Here is a 17,589-nt window from a genome sequence, read left to right as displayed (position 1 = left end):
TAGTTATTTGTCACTCATTTGCTATCATTGAAATGTTTCATGTATATATCCATTGTGGCACAAAATCCTACAAAGCTTCACATTCTGATCTCTTTAAAAGATTTTGAGTCTCCTTCAGATCAAGTTTAACTGTTGATGATTTCATAGAGAAGTCCAGGTAGCTTTCTTAGCACTATTGATACGGTTTTCCATTACCTCAATCCAAGATACAGACAGTATCAATTTATGACAATTCGTTCAGCAGCATATCGAAGTTACTATGTATTGAACAAAGGGACATACAACGGATCTCCAAAGTTGTGGTCATTTAGCATCCCCACAGGATCACAATCTGGGCGTTTGACAACCCCATTTGCACTTATGGCTGGTTGCCAAGACTGCATTAATATGTCATTGCCATCTGCAAACTTCCTCAGAAAATCAAGAACCTACTTATATTCTGAGAAAAAGGTATACTTAGATCCCACATTACAATGTTGGCAAACTTTAAAAGGGCATATGCATATAAGGACACAATTGTCTGTATTCTTTCATCTCACCTTGTTTTCGTTTTATAGTTTTCCCATCAGGATTATAGTCTGGTGGATAAACAAGTTGTTTAAACTCTTCTGCAAGGCTACCCAGTCGGCCATCCATTAGCTCAACCTTGGGCACTGGAAAGAAAGGAAGATGACCTTAGCACTGGTATTTAAAAATACAGAAATAATGGATATTTAATATGCACAATATATTTTTGAGCTTTAAAGCAGCAGAGGCCATGAATAGACCCACAAAATCTGACTAGATAGGAACAAGTACCAATTATATATTTTGCTTTGTAAAATGACATCAAAAACAGTAAATAACTGCTTTGAAGAATTAGAAAGTAATTAATAAATTATAACTCAATAGGGGTATTTTTTTTTCTTCAGCCTTCACTAACTAACAGAAATAACAAGATAATATAGATACCAGGCAGGAAACAGAAGGTTAGAATATTTAGCTAACTTAAATATATCAACTGATGAAGGAAAATTGCTATAAAGCTCCCACTATGTCTCAAAACTCGCAGTACAGATTGGAAATTGTAATCTAGGCTCTTTTAAAAAAAACTCGCTGAACAATGAATTCTCTATTTATATTTTTTACACTTCATTCATTTTAAAAACAACACCTACATTCAGGGTTGACATTCAACTGTCTGGTAAGCATTTAAACATTACAAATAATGTACAACTCTTTCAAATATTTTTACTACTTCTGTAAAAAAAAATACAGTTCTATAACAATTGCTTGCTGTATTCTTGAATGTTTATGACATATCAAAGACCATATTCAAGGCAAATTATATTATGCTAAATTATTCTTGCCTGTCAGATCCTCAGCTTTTTCAGGCTCCATCAAATCCAGTGCCAGTGCTTCCAAATTCATATAATGCTGTTGTAGTACTGGATTTTCAAAGCTCTCACTTCTGTCAAAATCCAGCAAAAAGTGCCAAGAATGTCATCATGATTTAAAAATGAAGATTCAAACACACATTGATAGACTTATTATACTAAAGAATAAGGTCCTTCAAGCATAATATCTTTTTGTGGGAGATTATCCAGTTTTGAATGCGTGTCCGTCATAAAACGGAATAACTGCTATATAGATATCAAAAAAGAGAAATGGCAGAATGTTTTGCTACCACCACTTTGGTGCTCTTTAAGAGAAATATTTGGTTTTTCCTTACATTATGAAGCAGCACACAACAGTTAACATTGCAAATGAAATGTTGTTTAATGAAAAGCCGAAGATTACTTTAAATATTAAAAAATGTACAATTACTATAGTACACGCATTTGAAATCTATAGCAAGACACATCTCTAAATGAAGATAACAAAATGCTTTCTAGGTTAGAATTTTATCAAAATTGATGCAGTTCCTACTCATAGATATTTTGAATTCATATTTTCCCTCTCTAGGATGAATGCTTAAGTATTATATTGTAAGCTTAAATTTGTCCCTTCTCTACAGAAGCAATTTGGTTTTCTATTCAAAATTAGGACATTGTAATAGCAAAAACTTATTTGTTATATATATACATTTTAGGTATATTACAAAATTAAAATTCAAGTCATTAAAAAGTTCCGTTTGGGAAGCTAGTTCCAGTCCAAAGTAAGTTGTGCATTCTGCATCCTGCATTGAGCAAGCAATGACAGATGCAGATAGGATGAGATAAAGGAGACTGGTTCAAAGTCACCCCATGAACAGTTAACTTCTACCATAATACACAGGCAAAATAGGGCATTGAAAAAGATATTGAAGTTTGAAGGTTTGTCTAGTTACTATTTGCTATATATATATATTAATTTTTATCTCTTTTTTCACCTGTACTTGAATCGAAGCTTCTGTATTATTTCCTTCATTTTGTTCACTTGTTGTCGATTAGCTGGTATCTTCTCAGTAAAGTCAATATTTCGTTTGTCATCAGCATAAGGTAGAAAAATGAGGTGAAAACCTATGCAGAAGGAAAAACAGACAATAGAAGCCACTTGGAAGCACAACTTAACATTTATTCTGTAAACATAATCTCCAAATAGGCAGTATTTTGATAAATAATCTACTAAGATAAATTGGCATTATCACAAACGGCCTGAATGCTTCAATTATTTTAAACTCCTTCAAATATTAAATTGATTATTAAAATACTGATTCATTAACTGAAATTGTTTAAGTGCCAATAAGTGATTGCTTATAAAGAGATCATTAATGTGGAAAAATCATTAAAAAGGCAGAACAGAAATAATTTATTCATGTTTACATTACTTTTATTATATATAATTCAGAAGGGGGCATATATGTAAACGCCCTCTATAGTTGCAGCAATAAGCTCAGAAATAGGTAGTGAAGGATTGACAGAAAAAAATCTCACAGGCAATCAAGTTCGTTAATAAAATATGCAATTTATTATAATCAGAGATGGCCTAAGCATGTCCACATTCAATTAATGTATATAACATACTAGGTTTTATTTTTAAGAAATAAAAAAACATTTAGTTGGAGGCAGCATTTGAACAACTTTAATTTGACATTACACACACACACACACATTTCTATATAAATGCATATACACGCAGACACACTTTATTACATATTTTAATATTTTATTAAATTATTTATAAGCCATATTCATTGGTTATGATTAGAAATAATGCCAAATATGGAATTTGAAGATCCAAATTCTTCTGGAAGTTTTACAAATCTTTTTATCAGTTAATACAAAAACAGGAAGACAATAAAATTCAGGAGGAGAAATACCTGCACATAAATTATTTTACCACACTGTCCTATTATTATTGGATATACCAGATATCTTTTTTCTAGTATTATTAAAGAATAAGTTTCTCTCAAGTTATACTTGTTCCATGCTGCTTGTAATGGTATAAGCAAAATATCTTATTTTGATACTGTTTTGAAAAAAAATATCAAATAGTGCAACACCTCTAAGCCAACAACAAAACTAAAATATAATATTTAAATTACCTGCAGGGACTATCTGTACGTTCTGCTCATCTAGTTGTTCTTCTTGTGGGACCAGGGCTATAAACCTGGGAGGATTGTTTTGACGTGGTATGTATCTACATATGGCCATTATTCCTTTCTCCAAACACTTTGTTAACAAGGCATTAAACAGAGTAGTACTTCCTGTAAGTAAATTAAGGTTCTTAATTTTTAAAGTAAACCAAATAAATAAATACATAAAATCCAAACTGACCAAGAAATGAACTAGTCGAATTTAGAATCCATATAGGTGAGATTAGCAGCTATGAGCAGGATGGAATCTCATGACTCCCAACTGATTGCAAACTAACCACAAAACCACTGTCTGCTCTCTCTCTCTCAAAAAAAAGCAGTTTTATGGAGCACATGTGGGTAATCTAATAATCTCTCTTTAACTCCTAAGAAATGTGTGGCCTAATTTTTGCAATTGGGTGTTTTTTCAGCATGCTCCGCTCCTTTAGAAGAACATCAATTTGCCAAAAGGCTCACTGAATTTTGGTTAAATTATTCTAATGCTTTGAAACTCTTCAAAATAATCAAGAAGTTATAGCACATATTCTCCAAAACACATGTGAAGGTTATTTTTGTTTCTTATTTGACTGGGGACCTTTTTAAAATGTGGATGACAACAGTCTTTTCCCACATTTTCCTTTACAAATCTCCATCATATAGAATTTCATCACCAATATTAAACCAGACTTCTGATGAATTATATCAGAATCTAGATGGTGGGAGTGCAGTTCTTTTCATTCTATTAAATCTGTCAGTTGCATTTAATACTATCAATCATGTTATGATTGGTCTAGGTGGGACACTGCACTGAAGTAGTACCATATCTGCTACAGGCAGAATCAGTCAACAGTTGTAGAGACAAAAGGTCAAATGCTTTTTATATGAAGTCCCACAGCACTCAACACTCTCCTCCATTCTATTCAATATTTACATGAATCTAGTGGGGGAGCTCATACATGGATTCTGAGTAATTTATGATCAATAAGGTGATGATACAGTTATACCTCTGTACTTGGGGCCTAAAATGAAATGTTCTAGAGGACCTTACCCAGTATCTAAAAGGATATAAGATTAAGAGAGGACAAAACAGTTCAGTATGAATCTAGCAAAACTAAATGGCTATTTGTTCAGCAATTGCATGATGGTTGGTGCCCTTTTGCAGACTGGGATGGGATAGCAGCCACTCCAAAGGAAAGGGTCCACAACTGGAAGATGGGGAGGAGAAGGTTGGACTGCCTTAGGAGTAACGTTTTTCTATCACTGCATTAATCCAATACCAGTATTGTGGAACAAGATACAATGCTGGGATTAAGATGGTCCTATTTTATTTTTCAGATGCTATTGAGATTGGTTGTTCTGTTAAGCAATGTGTTGCACGTTGCTTAATCGTCACTGTTATTTGACTGGTTTTGCTTATGTTTACTGTTAACATGGGAGTGTCTTCAATTTTTATTACACTGTATGTTAATCTTAAAAGATGACTTGGTTAAATAAGTTACGTAGCAACATGTAATGATGGAAAAATACAATTTAAAACTTGTTTTGCTAATGACATTTATCCTGGATTCATTTCTGAAGCCTAGAAATGAATCCCTTTTGATTCAGGAATTCCATTGCTATTGTTATTGTTGCTGCTAGTATGTTCTGGAACTGAGTAACTCTAAAGATAAATGGTAGAGTATAATTTTCAGTTATAATTACCATTCATTAACAACTCATCAGGATAGATGAACTGTGCAGGCCTGATATAGTGATATGGCTTTAGCATTACCAAGGGTTTAAACCCAATCAGATACAAGCCCGGTGTATCAAATCTTTTTACTTCTTCTGTCTCTTCTTTCTCTAGCACAATCTGACGATTCCCATAAATCTAAGAAAGGAAATCAGGAAAAAGCAGCCACTGAAAAAATGCAGCAAAAATTATCATAGTTGTAAATAAAGAAGCCTATTAGAATCCTCATAACAAGACAGAAACACAAAAATCAAATTCCATACCGACTGTGTAAGAAATAGAGAAGAGCAGCAAATATTTCCCCTGAGTTCATACTCTACTCCTGAAGGTTACAAATTCATCCAAATCATCCATTTCTCCCTAGCTTTAAGCACAGAGTGGGATTAGGGCTCATTTTCAACAACATAAATACATTTATTGTTATCAGAATTTTCTGTTTCTTGAGAACCTTTACATCCTATCTTTTTTTCCAATAAACATGGGAATACAGCCAGTTACATAACAATTTAAAAATACTTTCAATTTATCTACATTTGTGGGATTATAAATGATGTGTGATAAATAAAATAAACAAATAAAACAACGACAACCAAGATTGAGTGTGGACACTTCAGACAGTCAAATTTTATAGGATTGGGATTACATCCCAGAAGAAGATTTTTAGAGCACACAGTGGTACAAGCCCAACAAGTGTTACAAGAAGTGCAACTACTCTGAAGCAGTGCAGAAAGGTGCTATGTTCATGTTCTTGCATACTCCAAAGCATATTTCTGAATTATTTCTGAAGCATTGCACAGTCTCAGTGGATACTGCAACAAGAGTATACTAAAGAATCTCTAAAGAATTATTTCAAAGGGCAAGATATAGAAGAAGAAGAAAAAATTAAAGAATCTATGGACTATGAAATCCTATCTGCAAAATATTTGATAACACTGCTGATAATCAAAGATAAGCTGAACAAGGAAGCAGAAAGAGGGCTTCAAGAGTTCATGAGAGATTTTACAAGCAAGAGGTTGCTAAGAGGAGTCCATACAGACTTGATTAAGAAGATGTTTGGAGGACTGGTTCCGCAGATGGCAGAATATATGAGATTGTTTTGTTATTGGAAAGATACAGGTTAATAGATGGAAGAGTATAATTTAAAACTAGCTAAACCTAGCTAAAGTTAGTGATAAATGGGTACAGCTAAATGAAAAATTGATAATGGTAGTAATGTATACAATGTGTAGTGTTATAAGCAATAATTGGATATGAATATTGAATAATACCCACGAAGAGGTTAGAAAGCCTTTTGGATTATATATAAAGGTTAATAATAACAATAAAAAAGAACTAAATCAGACACATTTAAGTCTTGATTATTAGGGGGAAAATGTTATGATATAGGATATAGTCAAATAAAGAAAGGATAATAATATGTATGTATGTATGTATGTATGTATTTGTGTTTGTGTTACAATATGTATATGTATAGGTATAGGTATAACATAAGGAAACTGGATGTAAATTGTAAACAGTGATTTGGAAAGGAGGATTAGAAAATTTTGTCATTAAATATTATGGATGTTTGGCTAGAATAGGATATAAGGATTTAGTGTCAATGGAGGATTTTATGAGTAAATAAATGAAATGCCAGTATGTGGTTATGTATTAAATCCTGGTGTATTTTATGATGAAGGACGTTTAAACAATCATAGTCAAATAAAAGTGGAGGTATGATGATAGTAACAGGTATAAACATCTGAGTTAAGATATTAGAGTTAATGTGAATTACACTTGATGACGGTGGAAGAGATGCACAGAAGCCTTTTGTAACCAACTGATACACTTTCTACAGTATGTAAAGAAGGAGGATTTTTATGTTTGTTTTGAAAATAAAAAAAAAAAAATTCTGCAAAAAAAAGAGTATATTAAAGAATCTCTATTTTATCCCAGCCCTTAGTACAACACACCATTATAAACATTGTGATGTACTGCTGCTCAAAATTCTTTAACATGGAAAACAGAAAGTTGAAAACATTACCTGAGATCTCTTGGTGTCACTTGGAAGAAGCAAACTACCTGTCTCTCGATTAAAGGTTCGTGTTTTTGTTTTCAGTGGCTCATTAGTTTCTCTGTAAAGTTTCACTGGAGGCTGCTTGACAGCCTTCTGGACTAAGTTGAAAATGCCTACAGTAAGAGTTACATCTTTTCCCAAATATAAATTCAGCCTAAAGAATAAAGAAACACAAATTTAAGTCTTTGAAATTCAGCCTAAAGAATAAAGAAACACAAATTTAAGTCTTTGAAATTCAGCCTAAAGAATAAAGAAACACAAATTTAAGTCTTTGAAACCTTGTACAATATTTTAATTTCCATTTTAGAGAAAAGAAAAGCACATTATAATTTCTCATCTGAAAACACAATAAAGAAACTTTCCACAATTTAATATTATGTACTATTTAATGTAACTCTGTTATCATGATTCCTCCAAAGTCTCCCAGATTACCCTGCAAGAAGAAGATGTTTCTTGATACTCACCGACTTAAAGCTCGCTTCCTTATTTCTTTTGCTCGTACTTTCTTCATAAGATCCTCCAATTTGCAAGACTCTTCAAACTGGATTCCTAGGTCCTCATCATCTGCTGTATTAATGATGTCTCTGTAGAATAAGGAAATATCAAACCCTCCAGGCTTCTTTAGGTTCATTAAGTCAAGGTAAATTCCTGCAATCATAGAGGGAAAAGGGTTGTTTCCTATATGAGAACATGGATACCATTACTTCATTTCTTATGGTGATCTCTAGGTATGCACAAGATAGCATTTACTAGGTAAAGAAACCTCCAAGAATTAAACAAAGAAAAAAGCTTTGTTTGAAAAAGCACCTAAATGAGGGCAGGAGAGCTATAAGCTGCAAGATGAGTATGCACATAAAATTGAAATCTTTCTCAAATTTAGTGTACACAAATGGTGTCCCCTAGTAGAGTCCCATACATTTAGAAAATCAGGTGTTAATCGATTTACCCTCCTTTTCCTGCAATACCCAGCACATGCTGAAATACTTCACATTTCTGGACTGTCTAAACAGAAACACTCATCATCAAATTGGTGACCAAAATTTAGTCCATCAGCAAGATGATTTAATCATGTGGACATGAGTCTAGGACTTAAACAACATGCATTCAACTCTTCACTCAACCACAGAAGTCTTCATAAATTACTTTGCACCATTGATAATCTCTCATTTTAAAGTATCTCACATATGCCTCCTTGTAGAGATCAAATTGAGGAAATGTTGTTTGCTTCTCTGAAATGAGGTATCACTTTTATTCTAAATTATGCTTCACCTATAATTTGAAATACTAACCTGTTTCTCGTAGGTCAGCAGCTTTAGTCCTAGCAAATTTGGTTTTAGTACTATCTTGACCATGAGGGTCATCTTCATTGGTGAACAGCATAATTCTCTTGTGGCTCATCTTGAAATGGACAACACTGAAGAGATTACTACAAACCCAGAGTGCCTCGCCTAATGAGTAGTCATCACTATGGCCAAAGGACTTTTGGAAGAGAGCTTTTCCCTGTTCTCCTTGATAGCTAGCCAGCTCTAATACTCGTTTTGCCCCTGGTAGGAAAAAAATATATATTCTCAGTTCTCACAACACCAAAGCAATGGTGATAGTGATATGGCTCTAGAAATGATAACCAGTATTTGCAAATCACCCAGGTTGTCCATTGTATTTCATTTCCAATTCAGGAAAATAATGTTGTTCAACATGGCAAGATTATTTTTTTCAGTTGCTAAATACATTTATTTTAAAATAGGAAAAAGGCTGAAGGTAATATTTACAGAATAGTAAAATAATCTAAGTAGGAGGCTTTAAGTAAAGAACAGCAATTTGGGTGAAAACAGCATTATCTAACTGGGTAAACCAATTAGTTATTTGCATTGTTTACCTAAATATTGTTTTAATTAATTTTGATATTAAATTGTATAACTTGTTGTCAGCCGCCTTCTTTAACCGATTAAGAATGTTTGAATTACATTTCTGTCAACTGTTATATTCAGTTTTGTGTCATCTGATAAGCATTCTCTCACTTTTGCATGTAAATCATTAATAGAAAATGCTAAGGAATAGAGGACCCAGAACCAAACTTTATGGCACTCTGGTGGGAAACCCAGTGAAGATGATCTCTCCTTTTCCTAGATTAATGATTCTAAAACTTTGCATTACCATACCCTCCTATATAATAAATGAATTTGTGTGAACCATTCACTCCCAAGAATAAACATAAAGCTTCTATTGATGTTATGATTAAATAATAAATACACCATTTTTAAAATAACACTTAATTTATGTATTACAGAGCTTCTCACACTCTGAATTATATCACATCAATCTCCCACTGCAGGATTTTGCAGACAAAATAGGGAGCAGAGCCTAGAATGAATTTTGACCGCATTCTCATTTACAATTAGGTTTCTTTTCAAATGCAACTGTTTCTTATGGTTTCTCAGATATCCTCACTTGCAATTTGAAGATTCCTGCATTATGTATCCCTGAATTCTTTCATCACAGATACATTCTACATAGTTCCCGCTTTACCTGGATTGCTCAAATTCTGGAGAACATATATGTGTTCACGATTCATTGTATTATTGTGCTGCTCTGTTCCATAAAACACAACACCAACAAGGTCCCTCTCATGGCTGATGATTTTGTTTCTGTATACATTCTGAATGCACTGGTAAGAAAATACAAATCAGCTGGGATGGGAGAAAATAACATAAATACATCTAATCATCCTTTTGACAGATGTAGGGTTATAATACTCTATAGCAGTGATGGCAAACCTTTTTTGGCTCGCGTGCCAAAAGTGGGAGGAGCGCAAGGGGGTCGTGCGCGGGTGTGCCACACCCTTAATGCAATGTGCACGACCCCAACACACATGTGCGCATGACCAACACTCTCCATTTTTGGCATGGTTTTTTTACCCTCCCCAGGCTCCAGAGCCTGCGGAGGGTGAAAACAGTCCCCCTCCCCTCCTGGAGACTTCCGGAGCTTCCAGTTTACTCGTAGGGCCGGTTTTAGTCTTCAGGGGCCTTCTGGAGGCTTCCCCGAAGGCTCTGGAGGGCAAAAAATGACCCTATGAGCAAACCTTTTCTGAAGCCTCCAGAGGGCCTTGGGGGGAGAGGCTGCTTTTGCCCTCCCCAGGCTCCTATAAAGCTTCTGGAGCCTGGGGAGGGTGAAAAATGGCCTCAAAAGAAGGCCGAAGTCAGCTGGCCAGCGCGCACATGCACGCTGGCCAGCTAACAGGGCAACACCTCGTGTGCCCTGATAAATGGCACTGCGTGCCACCTATGGCACGCATGCCATAGGTTCGCCACCCTGGCTCTATAGTATAAATACTTCTAAGTATGGCAATATTTTCTAACACTTGATCTTTAGAACATTTATAACTGGGAGACTTCCAGTTGACATCACGGCAGGATCAGACACGAGGAGTGGGTCTATTTTTTTCTTTCCCTTCTTTGATAGAATGGTGGCATGATTAGAAGTTAGGTAGAAATAAGGGAATGGGGGAGTATGTGTGTGTGTGTATTTGTTTTCGTAGATTTTCAAGGGTATAGGTATGCAGGTCTTGGCATATTCGGGTCTTTTGTCATGTAAAATTGACAGTATCTTGGCGACATTTTGACAAGGTCACACTCGTCATTTTCAGGCTGGTGCCTTTGGCTTCGTGCTTGTGCGAGCAAAGCGTGATCGGAGCTGCCGTTTTTCTATAAATATAGGTGGATGGGTGTGGAATGTTGTCTTTGTTGCTTTAAATGGATTGGTTGGCTGTGTTGTCACATCTTGATTGGTTGATGGAATTGATGTTTGGTGAGGGTAATTGGTGATGGTGTCTTGTGTTGTTCTGGGTCCTGTATCCGTTTTTGTGACTGGGACTCGTTTATTGACTAGGGCTAGTTTCCAGATGTCTGGTAGGCGGGAGTTATCATCACATTTATTCATGTTGTGGGGGTGTTTCTCTCTTTCGATAGCTTCCATAATTATTCTCTTGTTGAATGTTCAGTTTTGGAGAGTAATTTGGTTCCTTTCAAAATCAATTTCATGTCCTGTTGCTTTAAGGTGCTGGAAAAGGGAGGAAGTTTTTTCTTCTTTTCTGACTGCGTTCTGCGATGCGTGCATTTATTCTCCTATAACTTTGTCTAATGTATGTGGCTGGGCAGATTTTGCATGGTATATAAAAGACAATAAAGAAACAAAACCTACAACCCAGTGACCTACTCGTGAGCTTTGATGTCATATCCCTCTTCACCCAAGTGCCTATTAAAGAAGCCTTGACAGCTATCCAAAACAAATACAACCCCCCCAAGCACATCCTAGATCTGACCAATCACTGCCTAACCAACACATACTTCATCCACAATGGACAAAGATACAAACAGATAGAAGGAGCACCTATGGGATCAGCCCTCTCACCCGTCATCACAAACCTATACATGGAACACTTTGAAACCAACGTTTTAGATAACTCTGAACACAAACCCAAACTCTGGCTTAGATATGTAGATGACACTTTTATAATTTCGCCACATGGGAAAGAAAAACTGGACAACTTCCTTACACATCTCAACAGCCTACACCCCAAAATACAATTTACTATGGAAATAGAAGCTAACAACCAACTTCCCTTTCTGGATGTCCTAATCAACAAAAAAACCAATGGCTCCCGAAGACACACCATCTATCTACCAGAAAAAAACACACACCAGGCCGCTACTTAAATACACAGTCCCATCACCACCCTGCACAGATCAACTCCATAGCCAAGACCCTCATCTCCAGAACCAAACGCCTAGCCGACAAAGACCACCTGAAAACTGAATTACACACCCCCACAAATGTATTAATTTCTAACGGATTCCAAAGAAAAACAATTACCAACCTAATCGAAAGGGAGACTCCCCCCCAAGAACCAAGACACAGAACAGGACAACGGCATTGCCCTCCTCTCTTACATCAAAGGCACCACAGATAAAATCAGCAAAATTCTCCACAAACACAATATCAAGACAGCCTTCGGCACTGACCAAAATATAGCCAACATCTTAAGAAACCCCAAAGACAAGATCCAGCTAGAAAACCAAGGAGTCTATAAAATACCATGCAAAATCTGCCCAGCAACATACATTGGACAAACTAATAGGAGAATAAATGCATGCATCAGAAAACACAAGAACGCAGTCAGAAAAGAAGAAAAAACTTCCTCCCTTTTCCAGCATCTTAAAGCAACAGGACATGAAATTGATTTTGAACTAACCAAATTACTCTCCAAAACTGAACACTTCAACAAGAGAATAATTATGGAAGCTATCGAAAGAGAGAAACACCCCCACAACATGAATAAACGTGAAGATATCTCCCGCCTACCAGACTTCTGGAAACTAGCCCTAGTCAATAAACGAGTCCCAGTCACAAAAACCGATACAGGACCCAGAATAACACAAGACACCATCACCAATCACCCTCACCAAACATCAATTCCATCAACCAATCAAGATGTGACAACACAGCCAACCAATCCATTTAAAGCAACAAAGCCAACATTCCACACCCATCCACCTATATTTATAGAAAAACGGCAGCTCCGATCACGCTTTGCTCGCACAAGCATGAAGCCAAAGGCACCGACCCAAATACGCCAAGACCTGCATATATATATTCGGGTGTTTTCCCTTGTAAGATTGAGATTGTCTTGGCAACGTTACGGCGAGGTCTCACTCACCATCTTCAGGCTGGGTTTTGGGCTTAAAGGAAAAGACCCGAATACAACAAGACCAGCATACCTACACACGTGAAAAACTACGAAAACATACATACACATATGCATATGCATGTATGTATGTATGTATGTATGTATGTATGTATGTATGTATGTATGTATGTATTTGAATTACAACCCCTGGTATGCCTAAATATGGGAGGAAGGTCACTACTCCCTCTTTCTGTATGTATATACATACATACACTTTTATATAATGAAACAAAAGCAATAATAATATTGTGATTGGCATTGGAATAATATATTGAAACATTGAGGAATTAAATAATGAAAGAACATACCATAATATAAACATGTGTTTTACTATCAGAATTATATAACTTGATGAATGTAAAGAATATGATTAGAATAATCTTGTATGCTTAAATAATATTGTGATTGGTATTAGAACTATGGAAACATTGAATAATGAAGGATTGTATCTTAATAGATGTAAAGAGTGAAATATGGGAGGTAAATTAAAAATAAACAGGATTGGAAGCAGCAAAGCGGGTGAGGGATGCTGGATAGAAAGAAAACATCTTTTAATATAAGGGTGACATGATTAAAAGTCAGAATAGAGATAGAAATAAAAGAAAGGGGGAATATTAGTATACACATTTTTACATAATAAAATAAAAGCAATAACAAGAGGGAAGTTTAGAAATTGAATGGCGGTATTATTTATGTTTAAACATGATTGGCATTAAACATGATTGGCATGATTGGTGATTGGCATTAGAACAATATATTGAAACATGGAAGAATTTAATAATCAAAGACTATAACTTAATATGAATGTGTATTATTATTATTGGAAATACATAAGCTGGATGAATGTAACAACTATGATTAATATTACTAGTTTTATCTTACCCATGTTACAGCGCTATCACTACAATGCATTTCAGAATCTTTCAAATTTCCAGATGTAGAAAAAAAAAGTCATCTTACCCGAATTGTCATATCAAAAGGTGTCAAACTGCTACCTTCAAAAGACTTAAACATGCTTCTTGAGCCATCCACTAAGAAAAGCAAAGTGTCTCGACCTCCATATTTATATACTCCTACAGAGGTAAAAAATGTTGCATTTAATGTGTATCATCCTATTTATCCAATTAAATTATTCTATATTCTTTAATTATAACTATAACAGTGATTCTGGGACAAAGGATATACATTCATATACAGCACAGAAATTTGATGTAGCTTTGGGGGGAGGGGGGTTAGCTCAACAGTTTGCTCATGTTGCAATACACCATAAGGCTAACATCATTAGTTTTATTTAAAAGCAATTTAAAGCAGCCTGTTCTATTTGCTCTGATTTTTGAGCAATAATTATAGTAGATAAAAAGTTACCAAGGACACTGATATCACACCTATACCTATACTTAGGAAAGCATACATTCTTTGAATTAACATTGTGTGCTTCCTATAGGCATTACTGTGGAAAAGCCTTTTGTTTTATCCAGTATGCACCAGTGTATGTTTTAGTTTTTCAGGACTCTGCAACAACATAAAAGAGGCACTTCACATAAAAAACGCAATATTACTTTTGCCGCTTATCACATTTCACATTAATGTGATGTCTGGTTCCCCCATACCATTTTAATTTAGTTGTAAATTTCCTTCAATGCAGCATTTCTAGCCAACAAATTAACAGCATATGTATGCCCCAAAAATGAATCTTACCAATGTTTTCAGCTCCTTCTTGTTCTTCCTCTTCTTCCTCCTCTCCTTCATTTTTGTAGTAAGATACCCAGTTTGACATGGTTCTCCTGTGTTATTACAAAGAATGAGTGATATAAATAACTTATAAAAAAGAGAAATGGGGAAACTGTTCCTATATTCAGACTGGTTTCCATAGACAGAAGTCTTTCCACACATGCAAACATGAAGATGTTCATGTATTCTACTTTTGCTTCAACTCAGTCTCCCAGCTCTTAAATATATCCAACGGACCACTATTTTTTCAGTAAACAGCAACACATTGCACAATTTGCTAAAACATTACATGGGCAGCAGAAATAGATGACATAATAACTGTGTACAAGGCCCCTGAAATATAAAGTTTTAAAAATAAATAAATAACAATAATAAAATAGCCACAGACTGGCATCATCTTAGTCATTTCTCTACTCATTTCATTTTTGGAAAAAGATGCTCAGTGTCCTGCACCAGAGAGATTAATAACTTTGCCAAACTCTGAATTACTGTAAACAAAATATCCCATAGAATATTGTTAGATGAACAATAAGTAAAATAAGCCAATAATATATCTATCATATTATTTACATGTTATAATTACAATTTCTAATATCCATACTGGTTATCTTAAGGTAGCTCATTCCAAGTTTGCAAAATATTAACAGTACCAGTCATAAGAACTAGCTTCAGCTTAACAGAGAAAATGCAAGCAATTTAAATACTTATCCAGTCAGCAAACTGATGCTAGATTTTGATAGCATCCCTTGAAAAATAAATAGATTATTTTTTATTTTTATCAACTTTTATTTTTATCAAATTTCTACATCACTCATCTGAACTGACTCAGAGTGCTTTACATACAATCATATAAAAAGACCATTAAAATTGTTAAAACAGAATTAAAACAAAATTAAAAATTAAACAGTGAAAAGGTTAAAAAAAAAACCAGAGGGAGCTCCTTCAAGCCACCAGCTACTTAGAGGATTGGATGCCAATTTTAGACACACACACTCCAATATCATTTAGCAGAATCAGGTCTTAATGTTCTTCTGGATGGCCAGAGGAGTGGGAACCCATCTCACCTTACGGGGTAAGATGTTCTGTGAAGAAACAACTATTTTGCTTTACATTTATCTACAATCAAGATTACTGTTGTTTTCACATTAACTTGCACAGCTTTCAAAAGCAAAAACTATTAGACAAGAAAACCGAGACTAACAAATTGGAATCTACTTTCAAATGTACTGAGTTTCACTACCAATTTTCTATTACTAAAGGTTTGTCTTATGATCAAGGGTTCCAGCAATTTTAAAAATTACCCTACTTCTGCAGTTTGAAAAAATATGACAAAGCCTGCCATAGAGGAGAGCCTTCTGTCCGCCTTCTCATCACCCAGCATACTGGCTTGTACAAATGACCACACATTTCGACAACCGTATAAAATTTATCTGACATTGTTTGGGTATTTGATTTTGAAGTTCCTCCTCATGAAGTACATTTACTATACACCTGCTTTCAACACAATATGGATTATTCTTAGCTTTTTCCATTCTTTTTTCACCAGTTCAGCAAAGTTGAATCTGTCAGACTCTCAGGTGCTTGAAGCTATTGAGCCTTTCCATTATATCAAGTTGTTATATTTATTTGTATCCCAGTTTCATTATTTTTACAAATAACTCAAGGCAGCAAACTTATCCAACACACCTTCTTTCTATGTTCCCCACAACCACCACCCTGTGAGATTTGGGCTGAAGTCCAAGATCATGCAGCTGGCTTTCCTGGTTAAAGTGGAACTAGAACTTATAGTCTCCCGTTTTCTAGCCAGGCCATTGTTTGAAATTACATTCCAACTGTATGATTCAATTTTATGCATGAATATTTTGAAACTATTATTTGTAAGGCTGTGTGTATGTGTAGAGGATTGTGTGCCTGACTACATTTTTGCTGAAGAGGAAAATTTGAATTCAATGTCCATCCACTTAATAAACTGTGCACAAAAACGTAATTTCCAGAAGCGCCTGATGCCCTGCTGCCATCCTTCCAACTCCCCAAATTTCTCTTTTTGAAGAAGGGCCACATGGGACAGATTAACTCGATCTCCCAAGCGCCCTCAACAACTCAAAGGGCGGATCTGTGTGTGCCTGAAAACAGAAGCGGGGAGGGACGAGCGCAGCCATGCGCTGCTCCCGAAAACTCTTCTCCTCTACGTAAAAGGGCCGGCCCTTATTATATTACTTACTCACTTCAATGTCGGTAGCATTGCTTTGCCTTAATATATTTTTAAACCATAAACCGCTATTACAACACCGCATCAAGGAATAAACAGAAACAGCGTGAGCCCCAACTATTTACAACTCCCCTTACCTCGTTTCAGGCCCTGCCTCGTTTGCTGCCGAGGCGGGCAGAACCTGTCGACGGAATATCTTTACTGTGGTCCCACGAACCCACCCACCTCCACTCCCGATTCGGACTTACCGCCGATAAAAAGACGGCGTACAAACGGGTCCCCAACCTTCCGGGTTATTATTCTCTTTCCTCCCCCAATGGATTCCAGAATGGGAACCTGTCAGTCACAACGAGTCTCCGCCCCTTGAGGAGAAAAAAAAGATAATTAAAGCGGCGAAAAGGAAAAGCAGAAACGGCCGTACACAAATAAATTCCCAATGCCTCAGTGCAATAAATCTTGTACTCCGATTAGCCGCAGGTATAAAACGAAGAATCGCAGAGACGTCCGAAATTCCGATTGCCTGGATTGTAGAGGGTTTGCATTCCGTTGTTTAAGACGGATCCTTACTTGCTGTAATTTACTA

The 17,589-nt window shown here is 35.7% G+C and overlaps 1 protein-coding gene across 5 annotated transcripts in view; it reads right to left on the bottom strand.

Annotated features, from left to right (window-relative positions):
• XRCC6 (X-ray repair cross complementing 6) overlaps positions 1-17,589 on the bottom strand; it is a 37,207-nt gene that overhangs the window by 2,141 nt on the left and 17,477 nt on the right. For all 5 annotated transcript variants that reach the window (XM_081957685.1, XM_081957683.1, XM_081957684.1 and 2 more), the window contains exons 2-13: positions 17,255-17,368; positions 14,765-14,850; positions 14,027-14,139; positions 9,850-9,988; positions 8,613-8,867; positions 7,788-7,971; positions 7,291-7,477; positions 5,237-5,405; positions 3,506-3,667; positions 2,351-2,480; positions 1,350-1,450; positions 540-653 (exon numbers count right to left, since the gene is read on the bottom strand). In XM_081957685.1, coding sequence (XP_081813811.1) covers positions 540-653; positions 1,350-1,450; positions 2,351-2,480; positions 3,506-3,667; positions 5,237-5,405; positions 7,291-7,477; positions 7,788-7,971; positions 8,613-8,867; positions 9,850-9,988; positions 14,027-14,139; positions 14,765-14,843 — 1,633 coding nt within the window. In that variant the 5' untranslated portion in view covers positions 14,844-14,850; positions 17,255-17,368. The remainder of the gene's footprint in view (positions 1-539; positions 654-1,349; positions 1,451-2,350; positions 2,481-3,505; positions 3,668-5,236; positions 5,406-7,290; positions 7,478-7,787; positions 7,972-8,612; positions 8,868-9,849; positions 9,989-14,026; positions 14,140-14,764; positions 14,851-17,254; positions 17,369-17,589) is intronic.

The sequence above is a fragment of the Natrix helvetica genome (assembly GCF_964273705.1).
Source record: "Natrix helvetica genome assembly, chromosome: 6".
Classification (NCBI taxonomy): Eukaryota; Metazoa; Chordata; class Lepidosauria; order Squamata; family Natricidae; genus Natrix; species Natrix helvetica.
This window is presented reverse-complemented; position numbering and strand designations above follow the sequence as displayed.